The sequence below is a fragment of the Astatotilapia calliptera genome, chromosome 11, assembly GCF_964374335.1.
Source record: "Astatotilapia calliptera chromosome 11, fAstCal68.1, whole genome shotgun sequence".
NCBI lineage: Eukaryota > Metazoa > Chordata > Actinopteri > Cichliformes > Cichlidae > Astatotilapia > Astatotilapia calliptera.
This window is the reverse complement of record NC_137432.1, coordinates 21,147,570-21,174,629: the sequence shown is the minus strand read 5'-3', so window position 1 is coordinate 21,174,629 and position 27,060 is coordinate 21,147,570. Positions and strand designations below refer to the sequence as shown.

Here is a 27,060-nt window from a genome sequence, read left to right as displayed (position 1 = left end):
ATACTGTCCATACTTTCCACATGTAATCGTGTAAAGTATGGCCTCACTTTGGATTTGCTTTATGGTTGCCTTCAGATTAAAGCTGCAAGGCAACATTTTCTCAATATTATTGGCCATTTATTGTTGTTCATTTTACAGGCCACAACATATTAATATGCTTGTTTCATTAACAAGTCTGAGAGTTAAACAACAAACATTAAAGGTTTAGCTGATGAATAAATTGTAGTGAAAAATTTGGACTGTCCACATCAACTGTGTTTATAACGCACTTACAAAGTGATGTACGGTGCTGTGACAACCAGAGGGCTGTTAGTCATCATGGCGAGGTTCATTTTATATTCTCACAGAGCTCTTTGAGCACTCAGTCAGCAGCTTTAAACTTATGATGTCAACACCATGTCTCAGGAGTTTTGTTTTTTGTCACGAAAATGGAAAAATTATGCTTTTATTTGGCAAATCCTACCATTCTTTAGTGGTATCAATATGTAAAATCAGTCAGACAGTGATGGTTTCACATGTTAAAGTATGAAAGGGAGAAATGTTGTGATATAATTTTATATGAAGTTAAAGCCCTGTGCATTTAACAAGAGTAACAAGAGATGCTTTGCTCTGTATCGATACTTTTCTCTTTGAATTAATTTCAACCGACTATGGAGGGAAGTGCAAAAACAAGTGCACAACAGAATCATTCAGCATGTTTTATGCAAATAAAATGCGTGGTGTTGTCTCACTGGTTTCTGAGAAGTTTTCATCTGAGCCATTTTTCTTATGATGCTAACAAAAACAGCGACTCTAATAATGAGCTGGAACAGCCGCTCGGTCATGTGTTATAGCTTTATTTAGCTGAGAAGTGTTGTTTTTAAAGAGAAGGATGACGATCAGAGAGCTTAGACAACTGTCTGATTTATTACTACACAAACAAGTTTAAGTGTATTTTTTGTCTTCTATCTTTACCTCCTAATGTGTATCTAATTTCTGGCTCATTTTACTCTAGCCTGCCTCTCTATTTCTCTAGATCCAGCACATCTGAGTAGACCCTTGGTCAGGTGTATTCACCCAGGTCGTGGATTGGTTTCAGAGATGGCAGACTCTTTGCTGCCTGCTCTGCTGGAAGCCTGCGTGGTGGTTGGAGCATCCAGTGACAAACTCCAGGAAATCTGCCAGGTTTTTGCCTTAAAATACACTCCGATACACAAATGTTTGACATAAGTAATTTACTATAAACTGATAAAAGGGTGATGGTAATGATAAACAGAAACCTTTACTGGTTATATCAGCAAAGTTCCAGTTTAGGTACAGTATGAGAAAGGACTCTCCTCCCCCTTCCCACCCTCTTAAATCTTTCCCATCTTCTGCCCCACTCAGACCATTAACGATGATGAAACTCTCAAACACCTCCTGTTGGAGCCGGAGGTTCTTTCAGTCTTGGCGCCACCTTTTGTTAGCAGAACACAGGCTGAAAGTGAAATGCTGAGATCACATGGGAAGCTGCGGCGCTCTTTTATCAGGAAAAAGAGAGAACTGCCTCCTTCAGCTGCACCAACACCCAGTCAAGGTCTGGTACATTTGACCCATAAATACACCAGTTGGAACATGAGAAAAAAACACTTTATTATTAAATACAAAACAGTTATTGATCTTTAATATCGTATTTCTTCATTTTACCTATCTTACCATAGATTTTTTGTGTCTTGGAGTTTTTATGTCTCTCCAACCAGCTGCCTTTTTGCAGGTGGAGATGAGGCAGGTCGAAGAGGAGGAATAGAAGATGTCAGTGTACCTAAAAACATCGATCTCATGGCTTTACCTCAGCTCTGCTTCCCCGGTAAAAGGTTTTCCATAGCACACACAACGTCAGACACAAAGACACACTAAGACAACTCACTCACACGTATAGTACATGTACACATGCACAATGCACGATGAAAGCTCATGTTACTGACGTCCACTGGAACATGGTAATGGTTCTTTTAATGGGGATGAAACATTCAGATGGCGGACATTGGCAAACTTACAACAAACATTTGTATATGGTGTTGAGCATATGCTACTGGCAGGATCAACCAGGTAGCCCCTCGGGCGGCGGCGGTACCGCTGCGTGCGTGCGAGAGTGCTCGCTCGGGGCTACTGAGTCCTGTTGACCAGGGTGAGGCTTTCTGGATGCAAATATGGACCGTGGTGAGGGTTTGAGAAACCGTGTTTGCCAGACAGAGCCCCGTTGACTTTGGGGGAGCAAACTCTGGGTTTACCTACCCCTCTGACAAGGCCACCGTGGTATCTATCTCACCGAACCTACCCAGGGTGTACCCTGCCTCTCGCCCTATGACAGCTGGGATAGGCTCCAGTGCCCCCCGCGACCCTGAAAAGGATAAGTGGAAGTGAATGAATGAATGGCTGGATGGATGGACAAGTGGAGTACAAAAGAAGCGGTAGACCTAAAAACAATCTACAGCATATGAAAGTCACATCCTTATGAAATAAGAAAAAATCCACCAAAGACCTGACACACGGACTCAGAGATGCATCTGACCTTTCAGCTGGTCCATCTACTGTTCACTGAAGCCTCATCAGAAATGGTCTCTGTGGAAGGGTGGCTGTTATGAAGCCTTTCTTCAGGAAAGGAAACAGGGAGAAAAGCCTCAGGTATGTCAAATTACTCAAGAACTGGAGCGGAAATCAGTGGCAACCGCCCTGATAGAGTGAATCTACAGAGGAGAACAGGAGAGAAGTACAACAGTGAGTGTCTACAGGCATCGGTAAAAATGGTGGAGGTGCTTTCGTTGTTTCTAACTGCATGTTATTTTGAGCCACCATGCAACACCAGATCATTAGAATAGTGCAAACTCTGTTTTTGCCTTATATACTGTATGTCCATTCATGTTTGCATGTTTCAATATATTTCTGCACCTGTTCCCTGTTTTTCTAGCAAAATATAAGGAATGAAGAAATATGGGTGGCTCAAGACTTTTGCACTGTACTGTATATACTGCACCTAAATACCATCAAAAAACACCAACAGTCTTCTCTTAAATATATTTTAATTCTAGAGTTTTTCAGAGATTTTGTACATGTGCCTTCTGGCTGTGTGTGCTGTAGCGGTACTATAATGACACATTGTGTTCATAAAACACAATGCACATGTACATTTTCATTTTTTAACCAGGTGGCCTCCAAGTAACCAGTGAACAGAAAGAGGAACAATTCCACTTCCTGGTTTTCACAGACATCCTTGGCAACAAGACCCATGGAGTAGTAATGCAGTGCTACCGTCCAATACTGGTACGAATTACTTACACATAATACTGCATATGATAGTATAATAATAAGATAAGCAGTCAGCATGTGTGCAGTGTACTGTAATGTTTCATGAAACTAACAAAACCCTTAAAAGAAAATAAGTCCCTGTTGGATTATCTGTGTTTCCACAGGAAGGGATGTCTCTCTATCGAAATGGTAGAGGGTCTTCAAAGTGTCCTAAACTCTTCTGTGCCTACAGCATCTGTGTCATATCCAAGCATCCTTACTTCACTGCACTCAAAGACTGTCTTTCATGGTAAGAAACCCGAGAACTGAACCTAATTACTCAGCAAATTAAATTGCTAAGATCAAAAAGGGGTTTTTGTGACATTTTTGACTCTTGAGTTTAAAAATAGCTGTAAGAAATCTGACTTTCAGGAGTGTGGTTATGGCAGGTTAGAGAGCCTTCTTCTCGTCTGACTCTTTCTGTTGATTTGCTAGTCTTTTAATCCAGCTGAGAACCTGTCGATTGTCAGACATGGAAGAGAGAGTGAAGGAGTTTGCGGCCAAACTGACACTTGTGCCAATTCCACCTCCTGGACAGCTGCACTTGGTTTGTGTGTGTTTGTAATCGGCTTAAATAAAGACTTTGAAATTTGTCTTTAAGAGACTTCAAAATCTGGAGCTCAGAGTAGGCCAGTGTATCCAGCACAGTGCACTACATTCATATCCACATGTTTTACAGATGTTTACAATACGTCCTCTGACCATCATACTGCCCTCCAGAGAAGACAAGGACCACCCGGTTATAGATTTAGACCTCCACCTGCCCTTCCTTTGCTTCAGGCCACAGCAGCTGCTGCAGGTAACACACACATTGTTTTGTGTTTGTGTTAATCGAACGAGTGGAGACTCACATTCATTTCCACTTCCCTCCCTCTGTTTCTGTTCTTCTGTCTCCCGCCCTGTAGGTGCTGTCTTGTCTCTTGCAGGAGCAGCGGGTGGTGTTATTTTCTGCTGACTGGGCAAGACTCACGCTGATGGCAGAGAGCTTGTTGTTGTTTCTGCAGGTTAGATCAAAATCCACAGCATATCTTCAAGGGTCTAGAGTTAGTATAAGCATGCAATACTTATTAATTCCATCCTTTAAAAAAAAAAAAAGTATTGAGAGTTACAATCAAAGTCTTAAAGGGTCAGTGCCACAGTTAAAAGGAAGGGTGCAGCTGGAAACCTTGGGAATATGGGTATTTCATAAAATTTGCCAAAATGAAATTCCTCTTATGTAAATGAGTGTGTCTGGATGATGGATGTTAATTGGTATTAATGTTACACCAAATTACAGTAAGGGATATAAAAATGGATAACTCAATTTTTAATTTCCCTTTAAGCATTAAAAAAGTCACATATATTAAACTTTAGAGCTTCTGTATAGAAAACCTAAATTATTATGTCTAAAAAGTGCCAACACTAGTGGGCGATGGACCCCCTCAGTCCACAATAAAGCCATCCGCTCCTTAATCTTTGGTCCATTCATTTCTTCCTTGCCTGTCTAATAACTCTTCCAGCCTCTGCTGTGGCAGCACCCATATGTTCCTGTCCTGGCTAAAGGCATGCTGGACTTTCTAATGGCTCCTACAGCCTTTCTTATGGGCTGCCATCTCAGTCATTTTGCAGACGTATCAGCTGTAAGTACATAACCTTCTACTTTAAATTTCCCATTAATTCGCCCACCTCTTGTAAAGGATAAGGTTAAGAAATGGAGTTACCCCCCAAGCTCAAATATAAGTTAGTAGTTCTATAATTGTTTGAACCTGGTTCATGTTACTGTGTTCTACAGGAAACAGATGATCTGATCTTAATTAACATTGATAATGGAAGTCTCAGCACTTCTACTTTTGATACTGTTAACCTGCCGGACATTCCTCCAGTTGCTGCACACTGCTTCACACAGAGGTACTTTATTTTACTGCCAAAAAACTGTTAAAGTAAATACTATGCTGTAATACCAGGTAATGATTAAAAAGTCAGAGTCTTACAGTCATGTGAAAACCAAAGTACACCCTCTTTTTATTGTAACACTTTAAATTTAAATACATCATTAAAAAACAAATCATCTCATCCTAAGTAGGTCTTACAGTTATTTAGTTACAACCTCAGATGAACAAGAACATATTACACTGTGTCATCGTTTATTACAAACTAAGCCAAGATCCAGAAGCAGTGAGTAAAAGCTAAGTACACCTTATGATTCAAAAACTTGTAGAACCATCTTTAGCTATTGGGCAGCTAAAGGTTGGCCTCACATTTGACGCTCGAATGCTTCGGTATACAGAGGAGTTCAGCTCAGTGACTGCAAGATGCTCAGTTCCTGTGTGTGCAAAATAAGCCCAAAGCATCACCCCTCCACCACCGTGCTTGATCGTTGTTTTAGGGTGTTTGTGCTAATATGCTCAATTTGGTTTTCATCAAATATTAATCTGCATTATGGTCAAACATTTCCTCTTTGGTAATTTGTCCAAAGGACACTGTGCCAGAAACCTTGTGGAGACTGTGCTGCCTTATTTTTCTAAATAGAAAAAGAGTCTTTATATTGAAACCTCTGTTCAGTCTTTTTCTAATTTTGCTGTCATGAACTTTAACATCTAACCTGAGTTTGAGATGCAGCGCTTGAGTTATTGGCACTTTCTTTGAGCACTGCTCATGTGACAATGGGGTGAATTTGCTGGGATGTCAACTCCTGAGAAGATTGGCAACTGTCTTGAAAGTTTTTCACTTATAAATAATCTTTCTTCCTGTAGGATGATGGACTTTAAATTGTTTGGAAATTGCTTTAAACCCTTCTGTGACTGATGGGTAGTAGCAGGCGCTTCTTTAAGATCATTGCTGTAGCCTTTCCTTTAGCATTTTAATAACATACAGCTGAGTACTCCAGACCTGCAAACTGCCAAAACATCTGCTTTTATAGAGATGCTCATATTTGTTGATGATCTTGGAAGTGCATTAGATTAGCAGCAACTGGCTGCTACTTAAGAAGTAAGGGTGTACTTAGTTTTTCACACACTGCTTCTGCATTCTGGATTAGGTAAATAAGTAGCAACATGGTGTAGACCTTGATAAGAACCTGATGAGGGTTTGAGGGCGTACTTTCACTTAACTTGAATTTATTTTGCAGGTGTAAGTTATTACGAATACATTTAGACTTGGATCAGTGCCACCATGCAAGTTGCACTGACATCAGTGAACAGCGGGCACAGAGGCGAACATGGCAACGCAGCCTTAACAACGACATCCAGAGGATTGCACTGGAATTAATTGTCAACATTTTCAGGTTCTGAATTTACTAATCAGTCCACTATTGGTGGGATGCTTCTTTTAGATATGTGTTAATATTTTGCTGATGTGTGTGTGTGTGTGTGTGTGTGTGTGTAACAGGGATGTGAGCAGTCATCTGAATTATGAACATCGAGTGTTTCACAGTGAAGAGTTCCTGAAAACCAGAGAGCCAGCTGAGCAACTTTTTTATAAGAAGGTAAAGGCTGACTCGGTGCGGCTTTGCTTAGAAGGGCGACAGATCAGCCGGCATCTTTCAACAGACACTGACGCTGGAGAGGTTACGCATAATTAAAAGAACTGACAGGACTGTGTTGCAGGTGCTGGAGACGCATATCTTCCATTCATTTCTCAAGGATCGTCTCAACAGGAAAATGGATAGCTTTGCACGAATGGAGCTCAGCACTCGTTCTGAGATGCAAAAGTATGTCCATTTTTTTAACCTAATGAGCTCGAGGTAACTGATAATATTAAAAGAGGCACAAATCTGGTGGTCAAACCGCTCTTGGAAAAACTCAGAAGCACCACAACCTTCATCAAGTTAGGATCTGTTACAGGGATGTCGCGTTTGGCTGTATCAGCTTTACTTACATGTACCTGTTAAGCCGGAAAGTAAAAATATATTCAGATATAAAGTTATGATGGATATGCTTATGTTGGTATATGACAACTACGCTGCTGGTAAATGTTCAGGTGAACACTTTTTCTGCAGCACTCTTTTGTCTCTATCCTCCATCCTTTAGGATGAAGGCCATGGTTGAAGCCCCACACAGACCCACCATGCAGCAGATTCAAGCCAGGAGAAAGGGCTCCATCACAGAGACGAGGCTGAGTAAGAGACTGGGCATGAGTCTCCCTAACTTGAGAGAAGATAAGATTATCGGCTTCCAAAGAAACACACCGCTCTCCAAGATCCTCCTATCTGACCCCGGTGAGACCCCAGGGGTTAATACCCAGTTAGATATAATACTTGATTGACTGATTTAATGAAGGAAACACTGTCAAGACAAAGAAAATCTGTCTAATCTGCCTTCCTCCCCTTTGTGTTTTTTGTCTCTACCAGCACCAAACACAACTCCAAAACCTATAAAGGTGTTCAAGCTTCCAGACTTCCCAGCATCTCTGTCCTTCCACTCTGTCCAAAGTTATTACATTGAGCTCATCCAGCAGCTCGGAAAAGCCATTTTCTCTGTCCAAAGTGAGAACCCTGCCATGCTGGCCAGGTATTCTCTTGTTATTCTTTATACGCACCTATATATTATATTATATACACCTATATCTATATTTATGTGCTTCCCGCTGCTTAGAATCAGCTTTCCCTGCGCTTTATTCTTTTATAAAGCTTTTCAGTGCTGTTGCTGACACCAGTGACCTGAGACATGAATAAAATAAGTTTTCTCCTGCAGATACTACTACTTGCGTGGTTTAATCAACACACTGTGTTCGCGGCGACTGGACGCACTGAGCGACTTCCAAAACCTCAATAAGACCGACACTGCAATTTTTCCCACTAGCTTGGTCACATGGCTCGTAGACTCGCTGCAAAGAGATGAGAGACAACAAGCTCAAAGGCGGCCTGAACTCAAGAGACTCATCCTCAAGGTTGGTTCACGCACGTTTTCATCGTGGTTGAAGTTCTGCACCTGCTGGTGATGAAGCAGTGATGTTGTCTTTTTTTTCTGCCTTAGGTTAAGACAGACAATGAGAAGCCGCTGGTGGAGCCTGATGACCATGTAAAGAAGTTTCAGCTTCCCTGTAAGCCTCTGTATCAGGAGGAGTTTATGCGATGCGTTCAAGAGTGTAGGATTGTTAGAGATGTGGCGACCATACAGCGTTTATTTGATGCTCTCACTGACAGTAAGTCAAACAGAAAAGCTGTCTTCTGCTTTTTGAAGCTTTCTCTTATGAGCTGTGTGTAACCTCAAGATCCCTCAGAATTAAAACTGTTACGTGTGTATTTGTAATCAGGAGTGCAAGCCAAGGGAACTCACTAAAATGCTGTGGTGCACAATTGGCTTGTGAATGTCCAAGACATTTTTCAAGTCATTTTATTAGATGACCTGATAAGATGGACACAGAAGTTACTTACACTAATTATTTTCTCCATTAACGCTCCAGAGTTGCCATTATGATTAACTTAAGCAGCTATCAGATGATCTAGTATAATCCTTTATCTATAGATTACAGCTTAACGAAGAAATTATAATTTCTGATTTGCATATCTGTCTCAGATTGAGTCTTTCAGGCCATAGTTTGGGTTTGTACAACCAAGACTAATAGTTTAAGATCATTCTCTTTACTCTTATCAACTGCTGAAATTAAAAACTGTACGCTAATGCATATAAAAAGAAACTCTGTGAACAAACCAAAGCTTCCCATTTATCAGTTTTTTAACTGCTTAGTGATTTCAGGGTTGTGGGCAGCTGGATGCTGGGCAAGAAGCAATGCTAGCAAAACCCAGGGGGCTAGCAAACAACAACAACAAAAACAACAAAATAGCTAAAAGGGCAGTAAATATTGGCCTTTAATTCACTCTGTGGTGGAAGAACATGACTCCAAATGCTAACTGTTTCAGTGCTGAGTGTGAAAATTTATTGCTCATGGTGTAGTATTATGCCGGTCGTCTTTAGAACAGCTGTTTTCAGCTGTGCACCAAAGCAGTGGACCTTAGCATGGGTATGTTTTTGGTCTGCCTCATTTATCCACAGCTCTTGGTAAAGCTGTGGATAAATGGACAAAGGAAAAACCACTGACATTTTGGTTTGGATCACTTTAAGATTGTAAGATTGGGTGTCTTTGTCTTCTATATCTCTGTCTGTTTGCATCTAGTTGCGTATGCACACCCCTCTGTCCGAGGTCAGCCAAAGCAGGTGGACCCTGAACTTTTCAGAGTCTTCTACACATTCTGGAAAGAGATGGAAGCTGAAGCACAAGATGTCAACCTGCCCTCTGATGTCATTGACCGACTTGACAATAATGAGTGTGTCTACAAGTTGTCCTCCTGTGTCAAGACTTCCCACGGCGTTGGTAAAATCGCCATGACGCAGAAACGGCTGTTTTTGCTCACTGAAGGACGGCCCGGTTTCTTGGAAATCACAAAGTTCAGAGATATACAGGTCAAGTAGCATCTTTAAGACTATTTTTGATAATTGTGCCTTGTGTGTTCTCATTCTCGTCTGTTAATAAATAAACAATCTCTTACAGGAGGTAAAAATTACCTCAGTTCCCTTTCTGCTCGTTCGTATTCCATCCCTTCGTATCCAGACATCCCGCAGGCCTGAAGTGTTTGAGGCCAACCTAAAAACAGAGACTGAGCTTTGGAACCTCGTGATCAAAGAGATGTGGGCTGGACGCAAGATGGCAGATCAACACAAGGTGCAGAAAACTCAAATGATCTTAAAACAGTTTAACAGATGTGATTTTATTAGACGTACCTTCCCAGTCCACATCTATGTAATGCTGAGGATCGAGGATTTACTGTCCTTCAAGTTGTCAGCCGTAGACGTTTGGCTGCTGCTTGCATGCTGCGTCTAAATTATACTTTTTACCTGTCAGCCATAAAAGGCTGATGGGGTATTGTCATCACCATGCCTGGCGAGTGGGCAGGCGATGTGGACACCCAAGTTTGTTAGTTTGATAACTCAAGAACAAAGTGGGGTAGGACTTTGAATTTGATTCCACACCTGTATCTACTAAAAATCTCTCATGAGTTTGAATCTCAGTGACGCTGACCTCAAACTTTTCTAAAAATCTTGTAACAACTCAAGAAATAGGTCGCCTAACATTTTAAAATTTATACCATAGGTGTATCTACTAGGAGGCTGATGGGTACCACTGGTCACCAGTATTTTTATAGCTTTTGCTGCAGTGTTACTGATTTAGCTACTCTGTTGGTTTGCCATAACTTTTCTGTTCTTAAGTACAACCTGCCTTACCCCTTCTTTTAATCCTTTTGTTATTATTTTAGGTTTTTAATCTCACTTTGTGTCTCTAGGACCCTCAGTACATGACTCAGGCTCTGACCAACGTTCTGCTAATAGATGCTGTCACAGGCTGCCTGCAGAATCAGAGATCCATCACTGCTGCTTCAAAGCTGGCTTACTTTGATAAAATCAGACAAGAAGGTCTGGGCTCAGAGTTTGTTGTTTTGTTTTGTTTTTGACTGTTTCTGTCAAATCGTGTAATTTTGATAAAAGAAAAAATAAATAAATATAGAAGAGTATGTTCAGTATATGCTGTTTATATTTGTTTATCGTGTTCTTGTTTCTGGCCAGTGCCTATGATAGTGCCTAAAACTACCTCAGAGACTCTCAAACACAAGATCAACCCATCATTGGACCTGGCTGAGCCACAGACCGTACATGTGCTGCTTTACACTCCAGGTATCATTGAAATGAGGGGGAGGCTACTTACCTTTACAACAGAATATCACTAAACCTATTTATATTTTGTCAATATCAACATTGGTTATCCATACACACTATTTTGAAGAGGATCTGATATTTGTACAACTATATAAAACAGCTATTACCACGTGATATAGTTATGTAAAAAAACTATGTATGGAAAATGTGAAATAAGCGTTAATTAATGAATTTAAAATCAGTGTTAACTGACTGCTGTTATCCTTTTTTTTATGTATTTAGAACACTTTTTCTTATTTTTTGCACGTTTCTTTCTCATTTCAGGTCAGCTGACTGGTACTGGCAAAGTGGGTGATATGAACCCAAAGCTGTGGGTGGCTCTCAGTGGGGGTAAGGTGGTTGTATTTGATGCGGCGAGTTGGTCAATGCTGCAGGACTGTATCCAGCTTGGACAGTCGCAGCTGGTGAGAGGAAGCGTGCTTTTACTATTTGAGCTATGAGCTATTTAATGTATCTCTCCACTGATTTTGTCCATGAAAATGAAACATGCTTATAGATCTCAAACAACATGTGTATAAAGTGTCATGGCTGTTTGACTTAGTTATTCGTATACTGAAAATGCAATAAGTTTTTGCATTGCTAGATTGTTACAGTACTCAGTGATTCAAACTTTAGACCATCTTGCAATATTATCGCACAAGCTGCCAGTTTTTAGACCACAGGTGTAGCCAGAAATATCATGCTGAGTTACAAATACATGGCAAGTGTAAAGCTGGGTCATGTCTGTCCCTTCTGCTGAGAGGGGGTCTGGGACATTTCCACATTAGTTTCACTTTTCAGACCCAGAGGCTACATCCAATTGTTTATCCACAGTCTATGTTTACCACACCATGCAGAGGATGTGAAGGGACACAGGAAGCGTGGTCGATGGACACATTTGTTTTGGTCGAGGGCTTTCGTGCAACATTCAGTTGTTTTCAGTATTGTTGTTCTCTGTGTTGTTCTCTGTATTTATTATTCAAAAAGAGCAGGTTTATAGTAGGGCTGCCACGATTTGTCGACTAGTCACGATTACGTCGACTATCAAAATCGTCGACGACTGATTTAATAGTCGACGTGTCGTTTGAAGCTTTGTAAGATCGCAAAAGACGCAGGAATAATAGCAGGATTTAAGAGTGTAATAACGGACTGAAACAGAAGATGGCAGCACAGCATGTACAAGGATGCCAGCTGCCGTTAAACCCCGAAGAAGAAGAAGCAGCTGTGTCCCAGAATTCATAGCGCGGCCCAGCTTAGTTTCCAACAATGGCGGTAGCTAGTTAGTTTTAATATTACTCTTATTATTCTTTCTGGGTCACAAAATAAACGTTTAACATATTTTCAGGCGAGAATGTAGCTGTGTAAACCTCAAATATCTGCTCAGTTTATCAGGACACCACATATTTTCAAAAGCGCTCCGACGTTTTCGGAGACGTCTGTTACCCACTAGCTCGATAGCTAGCCGGGGGCTAGGTCACTAGCGCCGTGAGAACACCGGACTCCCGGCAAATTGTTTTCAAACCCACCGCCGTCTTTCGCGACTCAGGTTAAATATATATGAGTCACTTAGATAAATTAAAAATGTTATTGTTTGGCTTTTTTTTAGTATTTTATTTGTTCCTGAGTAAATCGGTTTGGCTGAGATTAAAGTTATAGTTTTTACACAGCTGAATAAACGTCAAGCAGACAGCTGATTATCAGAAGTGTGAGATGCTGGAGAATATACTCCGGTGTCCTGTTATATTTTAGATAGCAAGGAGTTTATTAAACTTTACCGAAACAATCTGCAAATTTCATTAAAATTGAATAAACTATCATCTTGTCTTTATTTTTAGTTAGCACCTTAAAAGCTTAAAGCTGTAAGCTAATGATAGTTATATAAGAGCAGATGCTGCTGGTGCAATAAGCTGTAGTTTTATGTCCAGTGGATGATGATCTGATTAGTCGACTAATCGCATAAATAATCGGTGACTAGTCGACTATCAAAATAATCGTTTGTGGCAGCCCTAGTTTATAGTAATATAAGTAAAACAGATACCAATATTTCAACATTGTATTGCCTTTGTGTTCTAAGATATAGTGATTTTCATTAAGCTACATTAAGCTACATACATCAAGTTCCCATCACATTTTTACTTTTATCTATTATTATTTAAGATTCTAATTTAAATTCATACTTAATTTGAACATTTGTTTCTTCTCTAATTTCTTATTAGTTTTTACCTTTAGACATATGTAGTGTATTTGATTGAGCTACATACTCATCTTCTTATTTAAACTATTTGTTATTTGTTTGTTCTGCTTAACTGTTGTAAAAAATAGAAATTTGGCAGCTTTGTGATGAATAAAATACATCTTATCTTATCCTTTGTGTAGAACTGTATGATAGGACTGGTCCAGGAGCAGGTGTGGATTGGTTCTCAGGACTCTGTAATCTACATTATCGACACTCACAGCATGTCCAGCAACAAACAGCTGACCGAACACAGACATGAAGTGACTGGCCTCACAGTGGACTCCAGCAACCAAGCCAACAGGTAGAGACGTGTTAATCTGTAGTTCGTACAAAGCACAAAAACCAACACACGCGCAAAAATGAGAGCAGTCTTATTACAGTGAGTCTCAATGTGTTAATGAACATGTTGTGATGCTGTATTAAATGAGCCTTCTTTCCCAGCCTGCTGACATACTCCTGCAGCCGCGATGGGATGATCCTGCAATGGGACTCATCCAGTCTTAAAGTGAAGCGGCAGTTTTTACTCAGCTGTGATTATCTCTCCTCCATACAGATCCACAACAGTGCTCTGTGGTGCTGTGAGTACACGCTCTCTCCTCTTTCTCCCTCATTTAATCAATGTTTCTGATTATGTGTTTCGGAGTAATGAGTTCTCTCTCAAGAGCTTCATGTCACAGAGCGGGCGTGAGACAGGCAATAACAGAGCAGAGTTGATGGTAATTTACAAACGCAAAAGCAGACTGAGAAAAGCTTACACACAATGAGGGCGATGCTGACAATACATACAGGTGAAGAGGAAACAGGTGGGAGCACAGCTGCCAATCAAAGACATGGCAAGTTAAACCAAACATATTGCACAAGAGACGACGGAGTGTCAAAATAAAACAGGAAGCATAAGCACTGAGGCAGAGACTAAGACATACCTGCTTGATCAAGACGAAAGGCTTATAAAAACAGAGACTTAACAGACTTTAAGGGGACACAAAAAGGATGAACACAGGATGAAACACAGAGAGATGACTACAGGGACAGGATGGGACAAACACGGGGATCAGGGCTTAAGATGTAACAACTTGGCAAGACAGGGAAACCATACAGCCACAGAGACAGGACACAGGGAGACCAGACCGGGGAGAAAAAAGGGTAACAAAACACAGAGACAAGACACGGAGACGAGACTAGGGTGAAGTGGACACAAAAGGGAACTAACATAAACAAGAACCAAGAATTAACTATATAAATAACAAAAGTGCAGTGGTACTAGGGAATACTGAACTCCAGACTCAGTAATACAGAGCTTGAATTTGCATATTTCTTAAATCCAAGGAAGTTTATAATAAGTGCAGAAAAAACAAAACAAAACACTGGGCTGGAGGCCCAGGAGCATGACAGTCCACTTGTTCTCATTGCTTACATACATTGCCCAGAGGTATCTGGGACAATGCCTAACATTTTTTTCTTGGTGGTCTAAGTAGATCAATTATGTCTACACATTAAGCCACCTTAAGCCAAATGTGTTTGGATGATGATTTGAGGATGTGTGTTCGTGCAGGTTGTGGTGACGGCATTGTGGAAGTGAAAAAGAGTGGGACACCACAAAGAAAGATAACACTTCATAAGGACCTACAGAGCATGCCCAGTAGTTTCAGCAGCTTCATTTATATACCAGAGGTGACTTTACAATCCTTGCTTATATGTCTGTTAATTAAGAACGCTAGTGGTGATTCATTGTGTCAATCCATGTCTCAGTCAGTAGGTGGCATGCAGTCACAGTGTACACAGCAAATTCAAAAGTGTTAAATGTTTTTGGTGTTAATAGTCTTCTTGCAAAAGTAGAGTTAATTTTACTCTAAGCAGAGTCACATTCTTTTAATGTAACTCTGAGGTGTAAAATGATAGTAGTTAAAACCGAGTGTTAAAAATGAGTGTTTCTCTGTCAAATCTGGAGGGGTTACAATGGAAACATTAACTCTTGACCTCTTAACTCTGAACTCCTACAGTTACAGGATTGTTCATGTGTTTTGTGTGTTTGTTTCAGCGAGGACAGCTGTGGACAGGCTGTGCAGACTCAGTAGAGTTGTGTCTCTGGCACACAAACAATCACAGGCATCCGTTTAAAATAATCTCCCTGCCTGGAAGTTCAGGGGTCACATGTATGATTCGTGTCAAAGACCAGGTGAGCTGTGATTAGCATGTCAGGTCACGAAATGATCTTATGTTTGCTGCTTTGTATTGATATTTTTACTATTGTTGTCAGCATGTCTTGTGAGGTTTACACAAACATGTCAACCATTCAGTTGTTTTAATCATTCAAAACATTTTCATTTATCCAATGAAACCTTTCATTGATGTCCTTTTGTATTCTTAGATCTGGGTTGGAAGGAGTGATGCTGGGGGTCAGTGTAATGGTCAGCTGAGTAGCCAAGTGTTGGTAGTGGACATAGAGAGCCACACGGTAGCAAAGGAGCTGCAGGCCCATTCAGACAGCATTCAGACGCTCTGCTCTGCCGAGGATCGATATGTCCTCAGTGGCTCTGCGTGTCGTGACGGCAAGATCGCCATCTGGAAGGTCGAATAGAGTCCAAAAAAGAAGAAGGATCCAAAGAGATGGAAGAAGAAGAGAAAAAAGAACTACTAGAATTACTATTTTTGAACAGTTTTGTTAGTCTGAAAGCCAATGCATGTCTTAAACCAGCATTATTATTACATTTGTTTTTGTAAAAAAAAAAAAGAAAACGAAAAAGCAGGGTGCAACTCATCTGGCTGAAAAAAGAATGTGTGGAAGAAAAATGACCCTACGTCTCATTTATTCACACCATCAGTAAACACTTGTCTAAAATATTTATGGTTTAAGTCGTTACTCAAGTCGTATTTAAGCGTGACGTTCACTAAATAATGGCAAAATAGACTTTAATGCAAAGTTTACCTCTGTGAAAGGAAAAAGTGGAAACTCCTAAAAGGAGTCCTCAAAAGAGCTGCAACACTTTTCTTTTTTAATGAAACAGCAAAATATCACAGGAAATGAATTCATATCTCATGTTTGAAGACACATTATCTGTTACTGTACACAGATCATTTGTGATAGTAATACAACAAAGTTGAAAAGGCTGAAGACTAAAAAAGGGGAAAACATTTGTACCAATATTTCAAATGTAAATGATATCTAAGAACAAAAAACCCCTAATCTCAAAAAGCCCTTAAACATGGCATTTTGAGATTTTAATTTTTGCATATTCACAACATGTAAAAAGATTCAATCTGCCACATGATTGTGTGATTTTAAACTTTAATTCATATGCTTCCCATCCTTTAAATATCAGTTCTACATGGAATTGTTGTCAGTTTATTGGTGTTTTTCAAAAACAACTGAAATCAAATTTCTCTTGGAGAAATTCTTTTGCACACAGTGCTTAACAAATGTATTAGACCACCTCCCAGTGTAAGGTTTATGTCACAGCTGCTGCAAATTAACAGTATTCGTAGTTATCAAAATCATTTTTTTATGTTTTTAATCGTCAATACACCAATGTGTGCAAGGTCTTTAATCAAAGTTATATTTGTAATGCCAAAATATCATTGTTAGTCAAAAATTTGCAAATGTACTGTTTTGCAAAAAATCATGAATTTTGTTTTTTGATTAAGATCCTAAATCAAAAAATTATTTTAATTTGAATAGAAGTCCAATGTGCCAGCTCAAATTTGGGTGTAAAAATCCAAATTGTTTATTATTTGTTTAATAAACGATATAATTTTAGTTTAAATAATTTTTTGACAAATTTCTAAAATATCTGTGTGTGTTTGTATTTATGACAGTTGCACTGCATATTAGCTATAAAGACCTCTGCCAAATTAATTTAAAAAGGTTATCCTTAACCATTAAAACTGATAACCCAAAATCTGAATCACATGTGCAGTGTTAACATTTGTGAAACACATTGTAGGTTGGAAAAGGTCAGCACACATGAAGCATATTTTATTAAAAAGACACGTAATTGATTTGACAGTCATAAAATTCATTATTAATATAAATACAATGCAATCAGTCAAAGATTTGCAAAAACACACATCTGTGAAGTTTTGAAATAGCGATTAACCCTTTTTTATTTTGTCAAAAGCATTTAGGAAGTTTTGAAAATTCATAAATTTCTGAAATTAAATTAAATACATAAATCTCAGTGAAATGTAGATAATTGTTGAATTGGGTGACATTCTCCTGGTTTGTCATGTTCTGTGAATAAAGGATGCTTTCATGCATGTCACTGGACAAAAGGCTGAAATTTCTTCTATGATCTCAGTAGTATAATTCCTGATCCCACCAACCTGTGAAATAGCAAGAGATAGATTCATCGTCATGGAATGAGAATGGTTAATTTAATGATGATTGAAGAAGAAGAAGATTTTTAAACTTACTTCCTGGGTGTCTTCTCACTCCCAACTTCCTGATCTCATCATAGACAAAGATTAAAATACCAAATGGAACTGGAACAAACCACCACTGAACCCTGAAGAGAAAATAACCCAATGTGTTAACATTTAAAGAACCTTTTGATTTTTAACAAGCAAAAATGATTGTGTAAGTTAGTAAGTATAATATTAAACATTTTCTACCTATTGTCTCAATATTATGTTTTAATAAAAAATGTGTTCTGTAGATTACTGACAATTTGTTTTCCAATCCAGTCTGAACTATGATTTTAAGATGGTGACCATGTAAATGAGGACCTGTGTTTTTACCTGATGGGCATAAAATTGAAGATGTTGGGCATTCCAGGGCAGTAGCAAAGCAGATTACCCAGGCAGAGCTGGAAGACTATGGCGGACACCAGGACTCGGTTCCTGCACACGAAAACATAAAATCTCCCAGTTGGATCTTGTTACAGTCACTTATTAGACCAAACACATGGGAAATTTCCCAGATAAATGTATCAAACTTGTGTTTTGTGTTTAGGAATTGCAAAATTAGTGTTTAACAAAGACTCTGTAGTCAGCTGTAGCTCTTAAGAAAAGTGGCTATACAAGCATCTAATGTTGCCACTTTTCTGACTCTAGTTTCATGTGTTGCACTTTAAGCTCTTTTTGCTTAATTTCAAGACAATCAGCAGGGTTAGCCATCTTGGATAACAGTTAAACACTCAGACAGGAATTATGCTGGTTTTCTACTTTATCCTGGTTTCACAGTTATTGACAAACTAGAAATGTTTCCGCTTCACATTTAGCTAGTAGCAAGTCATGGTATAGACGGGTCTTTGCTGACCTGAAGAAGCCTTGCTGGAATGCAGAGAGACGTCGTGTTTTCCTGATGAGCACATCTGAGATCTGGCAAATCTCTATACTGACGAAAAACACGGTGTAGCACGTATATTCTTGATACAGCCTCTGACTGTAGGTCTGCACACAGAGAAGAAGAAATGAGAGAGTAAGTCCTTCCATAAAGAAATTACAAATATCCCTATTACCAAAAACACTTATAGTAACACTGAAAGTAAAACAGAAGGTCTAAGCTAACCCATTCTTGTCCATAGCTGTCTTGTAAGTCTTGAAGTTTGACGTCTTCCCACTGACCCCGCAGGCCAACGCATAAGAGTGGAAACCAACCCTCCTGAGCCATGGCGGTGAAATAATCAGTAAAACCTGCGTAAGACTGAATGGCTCCTAAAACATACATAGAATAAAAAGGGTCAGAAGTTTCTAAACAGTATGTAGATGCAGAGAGACAAAAATAGATATTCTAAGTATTAGCAGTACCATCTCATCTGCTGCACTTTACAGGATGGACTGAGATAGTTTTGTGTTTGTCATTCAGTTAAGGGTAACTGGGATAAGCAATTCCAATAGTAAAACTGTACTGCATGTATATTTTAATGACACAAACACTTATAGCCACACCTATCTGGAAGTACGAATACACAGCCAGGGCTTCGTTCACTAGGCGATCACGCCGGGGGTTCCTAGGTTTAAGGTGCATGATGTCACTCTCTGCTTTCTCGTATGCCAGAGAAACCGAGGGGAACTACACCAGAGAGAAATAAACATACGAGATATCAGTCCAAAGCACATATGAGAGTGAAGAATATATTAATATCACTAAATCACCCACTGTTAAGGGCTAAACTGTGTGTGAGTGGTGCAAGCAAATATAGGATAACAGCAATCATCACTAGTTAAACCAAATTATCAGCGTAATGACTGTAATTAAGCAATTTTCTTCCTTAAGGAACTGGTACTAATGACATAGTTACTCACAATGTCAGTGGCCAGTTCAATGAACAGGATGGTGATGCAGCCGAGAGGAAGAGGCACGCTGACGGTGATGTAGACCAGATATGGAGTCAGCTCAGGAATGTTCTTTGTTAGCGTGTAGGCAATAGACTTCTTCAGGTTGTCAAAGATAAGACGGCCTACAGACACACATACACAGGTGTGACAACAAAAGGACTCAATGTGCTTTAGCTTTAACTGTTCATTGCTTAGTACAAGCAACTGCAGGATGTTTATAATTACCACAGGTTTTACCTCAAAATCAATAGTACTTTAAGTAGGAAAATATAAATTCACTCTACATACGACCACTTTTAATACACAGCAGAGTTTCTTCTCAAGTCTCACCCTGCTCCACTCCGGTGACAATAGAAGCAAAGTTGTCGTCCAGTAAGATCATGTCTGCTGCGTTCTTCGCAGCATCTGAGCCAGCGATCCCCATGGCGACGCCAATATCGGCCTTCTTAAGAGCGGGAGAGTCGTTCACGCCATCACCTGTCACAGCCACAATGGAGCCCTGGGGTGGTGAAAGATGAAAACAGTCATTAACCTGAACACACTGGGTAAAATGATATGAGCAAACCAATCTCTTCCCCTGCTGCTTCTTCATTCACTGTCCTCACAGGGGGGCCATAGTAAGGTCTAATATCTAATATCTTACTGTAAGGGGACCGTAAGATATTAGCATATGCTTTTATGAAACATGTGCACAACAAGTTTAAAAGTCAGGCCGCGAGTTATGAGGTGGAGGCAGGGTAGTGAGAGATCACAGTGTATTTGTATTTACCAAACGCTGACAGCTCTCCACAATAATCAGTTTCTGCTGAGGGGATGTTCTTGCAAACACCATCTCAGGATGGTTGCGCAGCGCCTCGTCCAATTCGTCGCTGCTCATGTCTTTCAGCTGGCCACCGCTGATCACACAAGCACGAGCTTCACTGTGCAGACACATACATATACATCGTTTATTTATTTGTCACAACATATGCTGAATGATTGTGAGAAATAAACATTAGACTCAAATGTACAGACAGTCAAATGTATAAGCCACTGAAATGGGAATTGTTTAAACTGTGGTCTGAAGCGATGCAGTCACCTCTTGTTGACTTGTTCCACAGGTATGCGCTTCCTCTGGGCAATATCCTCAACTGTTTCACTGCCTTCTGAGATGATGCCAACATTAGCTGCTATTGCCTTTGCAGTAATTGGATGGTCTCCAGTTACCATGATAACCTAAAGTTATGAGAAAAAAAATTGCATTACGTGAGTAAAAACTATTTTTTAGAACTCAAACCATCTAAAAAAACAAGCCGTTTAAGTGTGGCCATAGTAACGCACCCTGATACCAGCAGTACGGCATTTCATCACTGCATCGGGTACAGTGGCTCTTGGTGGGTCAATCATTGAGATGAGGCCAGCAAAGCACAATCCAGATGTGGGGAAATTCATGTCATCCGTTTCAAATTGATAGCCACGAGGAAACTCTTTCTCATTTAGATAAAGGTGACAGAAACCTGGGAGCGCAGGGAAGGATGGTTAAAAACACAAAACCCAAAGCGCCACCAAAATTAATTATGTACTATCAATTATTACGGGCCATAAAACAAAGCTGATTACAGTGAAAATGTTTTGAAAGATTTGCTCAAACCTCCAACAGTGTGTGGCGGGAAAAACAAACAACTCTAGCAACATTTTAATGAGAAGCACTCTAACCCAGTACTCTTTCTCCCAGCCCTCCCAGGTCCATGTAAGCCGTCTGAAAGGATTCGCTCCACTGCTCGTCCAGCGGCAGCTCCTGGCCTTTTACCAAAATGGTGGAGCAGCGTTCCAAAATACGTTCTGGTGCTCCCTTCATCACCAGCAGATAACGCAGGTCCAGCGGATCCTCTAGTTCATGGATAGACAGCTAAGGATCAGACAAGACAATTAAGTAATGTAAAGCTCCAGGTGACCACAAAATGATCTTTTTTTTTATCATTAAGAATGCAGGGATTCATCAAGCATGACAAAATATCTCTGTTGCTACCTGAAACTTGTTGGTAGAGTTGAAAGGCACTTCCACAATTTTCTTAAAGCGGTTTCGGTAGTCCATGGTGTTTCCTACAGTGAGCTCAGTGAACTTGAGCAGAGCGGTCTCAGATGCATCTCCAACCACAATCCGCTATGAGAGGCGGTAAAAGCAATGTGATGAGAACAAATCTTTTCATGAAAGAGTTAGATAATGGGCCACCGAGCTACTATAACTTTATATAATGTTTATAATAAAGCAAGACTAAATGCAACATTTTGCAGGGCCAGAGTTGCACTATATGCAAGCTGACTCCAAATCAAGTCAAACCAAGTTTAATTAAATAGCACAGAGTTCACGTAATTACGTACATATGAGACAGTAACACCAGAGATCATCCTGTACCTTAGGAATGGGTATTCCTTCCTGGTCCGGTTTGAATATAGCTCTGTTGCAGAGGGCTGCAACTCTCGCCAGGGAACGCCATGTCTCTGATGACTGATCGAAACTTTGACCTATGCATATTTGATTATTGTTATAGAACTGTTTACAGCAATACAACTGGGTGATTTCAAAAGGCACTGCTTTAAATGTGCTTATTTACCAGACTGATCTTCTGTGGTATCAGCAGCGTGAACGTGGTTGTCAAACCAAAGGTGAGCTACAGTCATCCTGTTCTGGGTCAGTGTGCCCGTCTTATCCGAACAGATCACTGAAGTGGAGCCTAAGCACACAAGGGTCAAAGGTTACACACGCGTCTTCTAAACGTACGAGAGACTGGATTTTATGAGGACATTTTTACGATGTTATGAATTGCATACGTGATAAACTTTTTGATGAATGGCAATGACAGTTTTTATTCATAAGACATTTCATTACATAAGCTTCATATGAAAGAGAAAACATAAAAAATGTAGGTTTATTATAACTTGAGACAATAAAACAGCCAAAAAAAACCAAAACAATTTAACACACAGACAGATATAAACTGTCAAGCCTGTGGAAAACCACTCAGCACATTATTATTAACTAATATCTAAATATTGCCAAACTTGCAATGATTTTATCACCACAATTGAACTCAGTGAGACTTTAAATAATCTAATTATAAATAAAATGATCCCTTTCATCATGAAGTGATTTTATAATAAGCTGTCTCCGCTGAGTAACAGTCTGATATGCTGACCTAATGTCTCCACGGCCTCCAGGTTCTTCACAACACAGTTCTTCCTGGCAAGTCGCTTAGCAGTGAGAGACAGACAAACCTGTCCAAAAGAAACAGTTTGTTATGGGCTGGTGTGTTACTACAAAGAAGAACCACAGAGAAAACGAGTAACTGTGTACTAATACACAACACGTGATTCTTCAAAATGAGCACTTGTAAAGCTGGGTTCTCTTATTATAAGACAGACAGGTATTTGACACACACAGATGTTATAGTAGATGTGAAACTTACGGTTACTGTAGCAAGTAGCCCTTCTGGCACATAAGCCACCACAATAGCCATGAAGAAGATCATGGCTTCCAGGAAGGCATATCCAATAAACATGGCAACCACAAAGAAGGTAAACCCAAAAAAGATCGCAAGACCAGCAATGATGTCCACAAAATGCTCAATCTCGATAGCGATAGGCGTCTTCTCGTTTCCTACACCACTTGCTAAGCTGGCAATCCGACCGATGATGGTACGATCGCCTGTGTTAATGATCACGCCAGTGGCCACACCTGGAGGGGAGAGGAGATACTGTATGTTTGTTTACCATGTTTAGTTACTGCTTCTGCTTCACAACAAACTGAAAAATATTAGCAGAAGCCATCATAGACCTATTTTAGGCAAAGATAATGTGTTAAAGAGTACAAAAGCCAACCCTGTTATCTAATGTACCTTCCAGACAGGTTGTGGAGAAGAAAGCAATGTTCCTGGTCTCCAGGGGATTCTCGTGAGTACATTCGGGGCTCCTGGTTTGTGGTTCAGACTCCCCAGTCAAGGACGAGTTGTCAACCTGGCACACAAAGTATATTTACAAAAGATTTCCTACATATCTGCATGTTGAAATCGAGATAAGAAACAGAGGTGTGCGATAATGGACCGAGCTCTTTCATGTTTTTAATTCCATTAGCCAAGTAAATGTGAACCTTTTAGTGTCCCTCCATTATTCAAATCATCAACTCGTGTTATTTAAAGAAATTTTACTTTTTAAACTTTGACCATAGGCCTGCATTATAACATAGCATTATAACATTTCTAATAAAGTATCCAATGCTATAGGACAGTATCCTGTCCACAGTGCACTGCAGTATGTGTGTATTTTACCTTGCAGCCCTGACTAGTGATGATGCGAATATCAGCAGGGACTCTGTCTCCTCCTTTGATCTCCACCAGATCCCCCACCACTAGTTCGTTAGCATTGATCTGGTTCTTCTGACCATCACGGATTACTAGGGCTTGCTAATGTTGGAGAGTGGGTTGCCAGATTAGACAAGATGAAAGAGGATTAAAACATGAAGGCCAGAGAGATATAACAGACGTCATTAATAATATAGGCCAACATTTGGTAACATTTTGACACCTGCATTTGTGCAACTTACTTGTGGAACTAGGTTTTTGAAGCTGGCAATGATGTTAGTACTCTTGAATTCTTGGTAGTAACCAAAACAACCGGTTACCACGACAACAGCAATAAGGACAATGGCCAAGTACAGCTGGAGTGAGAGAGAGAGAGACAGAGGATGTTAAAATAGGACGTCGTTGCCCTCCTTCCCACAGTCTCTCTTCATTTGCCTCCCAGTTCTCTCCGATACTTCCTGCTCAAATCAATTTACATGAGCCATAATGCATTCGGTTCAGTTGTACACTAAAGGAGAAGCAAGAGAAAGGGAAGAGTGCTGACTCACATCATCAAAGCTTGTGAGGTTCCCTCTTCCAAGTTCAATTCCAAAGGCGATGAAGCAGATAACAGCGGCAACCCACATGAGACACTGAAGGCCTCCAGCCAGCTGCCTGGCAAACTTCACATACTCAGGAGTTCCTTTAGGAGGCTTCAGCTCATTAAGACCATCTCTCTCCAAGACCTCTCGGGCGAATGAGGAGGTCAAGCCCTGTGGATGGAGTACAGAGCAAGACACATGAAAAAAAGTGAACTTTAAAAAAGGACAGAGGCACTGCCTTTGTCTTGTTTAATGTTGCATAATAAAGAATAAATAAACAAGACTGAAATAAAAGATGAGAAATGTCTTACTTTATCGACACTGGTGGTGTACCTCATTTCAAGCTCTTCAATTGTTATTTCATGGTCATCCTGCAGAAGGAGACAGACAAAATTACAGATTCAGAAATCTTCCAAAGGGGAGTGAGCTAAGGTTATGTACTCATATCTAAATTGATGCATTTGGTCAGATCTCAACAGCAGCTGGAATAAGTCATAAAAGTAACGTGGAAAGTGATAGAGCCTTTATTCAACTAATGCCCAATCCTTTCTACATGATTAAAGGTGATAAAAGAACAGAGCTTTCTTAAAATCACTCACTATATCCATTTCTTTTTTCATGCCCTCCAGCTTTTCCTTCTTCTTCATCTTTTTCTTCTTCTTCTTGTCCATGTCGCCATTCATTTCGAACATGTCGTATGAGTCCTGAATGCAGGTAGATATGGAAACAATACTTAAGTCCATATATTTTTGATGGTGAAGAGACCAAAACAAAAATAATTTCATACATTTGGTATACACAGCACCCTTCAATGTGACCTTTGTATTGCTAACATTAAATGCTTCTTAAATGAGTTTTTTGTTAAATTATTTTTTTACCACTTCATTACAAAACCCACAGATGAACTGTACAGTTAGATAAATAATACTTATGTATTTATGTATATATCTGAAATTATGTATTGCTATTTCAACTGAGGCATTTCTGTATACTGCACAGTTATTTATAGACATCTATAAACATATACGCTTTTTTGAACCCATTCCCAAATATACCAGAAACTACAAAACAGGTCCATTTTATTTTTATATTAGATCGACCTGCTGCTCTTTTTCACGCTTAATTCATAATATTCTGTGTCACCTACTTTCATGGTTGCAGGTGTGACACGGGAAGGTTCTCCCAAATCAATGGAGGTCCACACCACTCTGTCCTTCTTTGCCCCCGAAATTTTGTCACTTAAGGTACAGTCCCGAACACGCGCCCTGTTTCTCACTCTCTCTCTCACACACACGCGATCTTACACACACACACACAATGGTCTGAGACACAACAAATTTTCTGGGAAAGGTTTTTATACCTCAAAAAGTCCTTTTAATTTGCACATGCGCACTCCCACTGCTGGAAACAGACTCGTGTTTATCAAGCAGCCTGCGTAAAATGTCACCTCTAGTCAGGTTACACGGAACACACACACACACACACACACACACACACACACACACACACAAGCTTATGATACGAGTGAAACTGTATTGTGTATCTCTTATCTAACCTTAGCATGTTTTTCCTGATAAACTGAATGAAATTAAAAGCAAGGAACAGTGAAGGTTAATAGAGACCAATGTCATTCCAACCACATAATCTTAACATTGCAGTGCACCCACTACCTCTCAATATTGAACAACAATCTACTTTACATTGATAGATTCTGATAAATTCAGACATCTAATTGACTGAATTATTGAAAATAATTCACTGATTATTACTAATTATATAAGTATATAATAAAATGTAGTTCTGATGGAAAAGATGTGAAAAAACAGACATAACTAAAATTCACACCCTAACAGCTGTGCCACAGGACCAGACAGCCAATGACGGCCTGCAGCTCCACAAAGCAAAATACAAACAAAAACATCAGAGGGGAAATTGCCTGCAGCTTGTGTTAATCAGCTGTCACACCTGCTGCCAATCTCAGCTTATCCGCGGTGCTGGAGCAGGTTACCTCGACCACAGAGGAAGGTTAATGGTGTCAGCGTGTTCACTGATGTCGCTTGCCTCCCGCTGCAAGCTGAGTGTCGCAGAGACTGGCACTGTGACAGCTCATACTCGTTCGGTCTAAGCCCATATCCTCCTCCGTTTACAGCATTAACCCCAAACTACAAATTAATTTTACCAGTTCCTTCTACCTTATTCTGAATCTCCACCTTTACTGGCTATTTGACTTTTAAACATTAGCAATTGCAAATCAATCGATTTAATCCAAATCAAAAAACTGTAATGATGAATAGGCTATTTGGTTAATAAGTACAAAAAAAGATTTAGCTTGTATAGAGACCGTCGTGTTGAGGGACAAAACGTTTAGTAGTTTTGACTCAGTTTGGACTTTGCTTATCAGATATTAGATTGGAAAGACGCAAAGAAGAAAAAATATGTAATTTTTAGAAATACATTTAAAAATAATAAATGGACAGTTCAGAGTTGATTTATGTATCAACATATACTTTAACTATAATAGCCTGTGGTTATGTACCAAACGGAGTTAAGGTCATACTGTCCCTTACCTGTTCCTACGTAGAACTCTTTGCATGCTGTGTAAATAAAAAGATAAATAGCAGGTACGATAAGCTGTGAGAGTCAATATTATACCACACTGT

The 27,060-nt window shown here is 39.8% G+C and overlaps 2 protein-coding genes across 2 annotated transcripts; one reads left to right on the top strand and one right to left on the bottom strand.

Annotated features, from left to right (window-relative positions):
- Positions 1-1,027: 1,027 nt before the first annotated feature.
- On the top strand, positions 1,028-17,463 carry LOC113032787 (DENN domain-containing protein 3-like). The gene is made up of 27 exons (XM_026185892.2): positions 1,028-1,164; positions 1,366-1,555; positions 1,733-1,825; positions 3,164-3,279; positions 3,429-3,553; positions 3,739-3,850; positions 3,983-4,102; positions 4,209-4,307; positions 4,803-4,922; positions 5,075-5,190; positions 6,410-6,565; positions 6,670-6,766; positions 6,888-6,991; positions 7,311-7,498; positions 7,631-7,790; positions 7,974-8,169; positions 8,256-8,424; positions 9,397-9,683; positions 9,772-9,942; positions 10,562-10,691; positions 10,842-10,949; positions 11,256-11,395; positions 13,347-13,507; positions 13,648-13,784; positions 14,759-14,877; positions 15,245-15,382; positions 15,575-17,463. The coding sequence occupies exons 1-27, from the start codon at positions 1,081-1,083 to the stop codon at positions 15,782-15,784; spliced, it is 3,846 nt and encodes a 1,281-aa protein (XP_026041677.1). The 5' UTR covers positions 1,028-1,080; the 3' UTR covers positions 15,785-17,463.
- LOC113032359 (potassium-transporting ATPase alpha chain 1) lies at positions 17,013-25,696 on the bottom strand. Its single transcript, XM_026185253.2, has 24 exons — positions 25,548-25,696; positions 25,000-25,104; positions 24,712-24,771; positions 24,368-24,571; positions 24,062-24,175; positions 23,787-23,921; positions 23,358-23,475; positions 22,929-23,197; positions 22,659-22,737; positions 22,077-22,196; positions 21,878-21,987; positions 21,491-21,625; positions 21,178-21,370; positions 20,803-20,978; positions 20,561-20,697; positions 20,252-20,402; positions 19,813-19,981; positions 19,450-19,604; positions 19,093-19,216; positions 18,713-18,858; positions 18,461-18,594; positions 17,941-18,042; positions 17,617-17,708; positions 17,013-17,526 (listed from the first exon to the last, which is right to left on the bottom strand). The coding sequence occupies exons 1-24, from the start codon at positions 25,551-25,553 to the stop codon at positions 17,498-17,500; spliced, it is 3,063 nt and encodes a 1,020-aa protein (XP_026041038.1). The 5' UTR covers positions 25,554-25,696; the 3' UTR covers positions 17,013-17,497.
- Positions 25,697-27,060: the final 1,364 nt, after the last annotated feature.

Coding starts and splice junctions, on each gene's coding strand:
- LOC113032787 (XM_026185892.2), top strand. CDS start 1,081: ATGGCAGACTCTTTGCTGCCTGCTCTGCTGGAAGCCTGCGTGGTGGTT. Junction 7,791..7,973: donor AACCCTGCCATGCTGGCCAG/GTATTCTCTTGT, acceptor TTTCTCCTGCAG/ATACTACTACTTGCGTGGTT. Junction 13,785..14,758: donor CAACAGTGCTCTGTGGTGCT/GTGAGTACACGC, acceptor GTGTTCGTGCAG/GTTGTGGTGACGGCATTGTG.
- LOC113032359 (XM_026185253.2), bottom strand. Junction 24,572..24,711: donor ACACCACCAGTGTCGATAAA/GTAAGACATTTC, acceptor CTCCATCCACAG/GGCTTGACCTCCTCATTCGC. Junction 23,198..23,357: donor CTCCACAACCTGTCTGGAAG/GTACATTAGATA, acceptor TCTCCCCTCCAG/GTGTGGCCACTGGCGTGATC.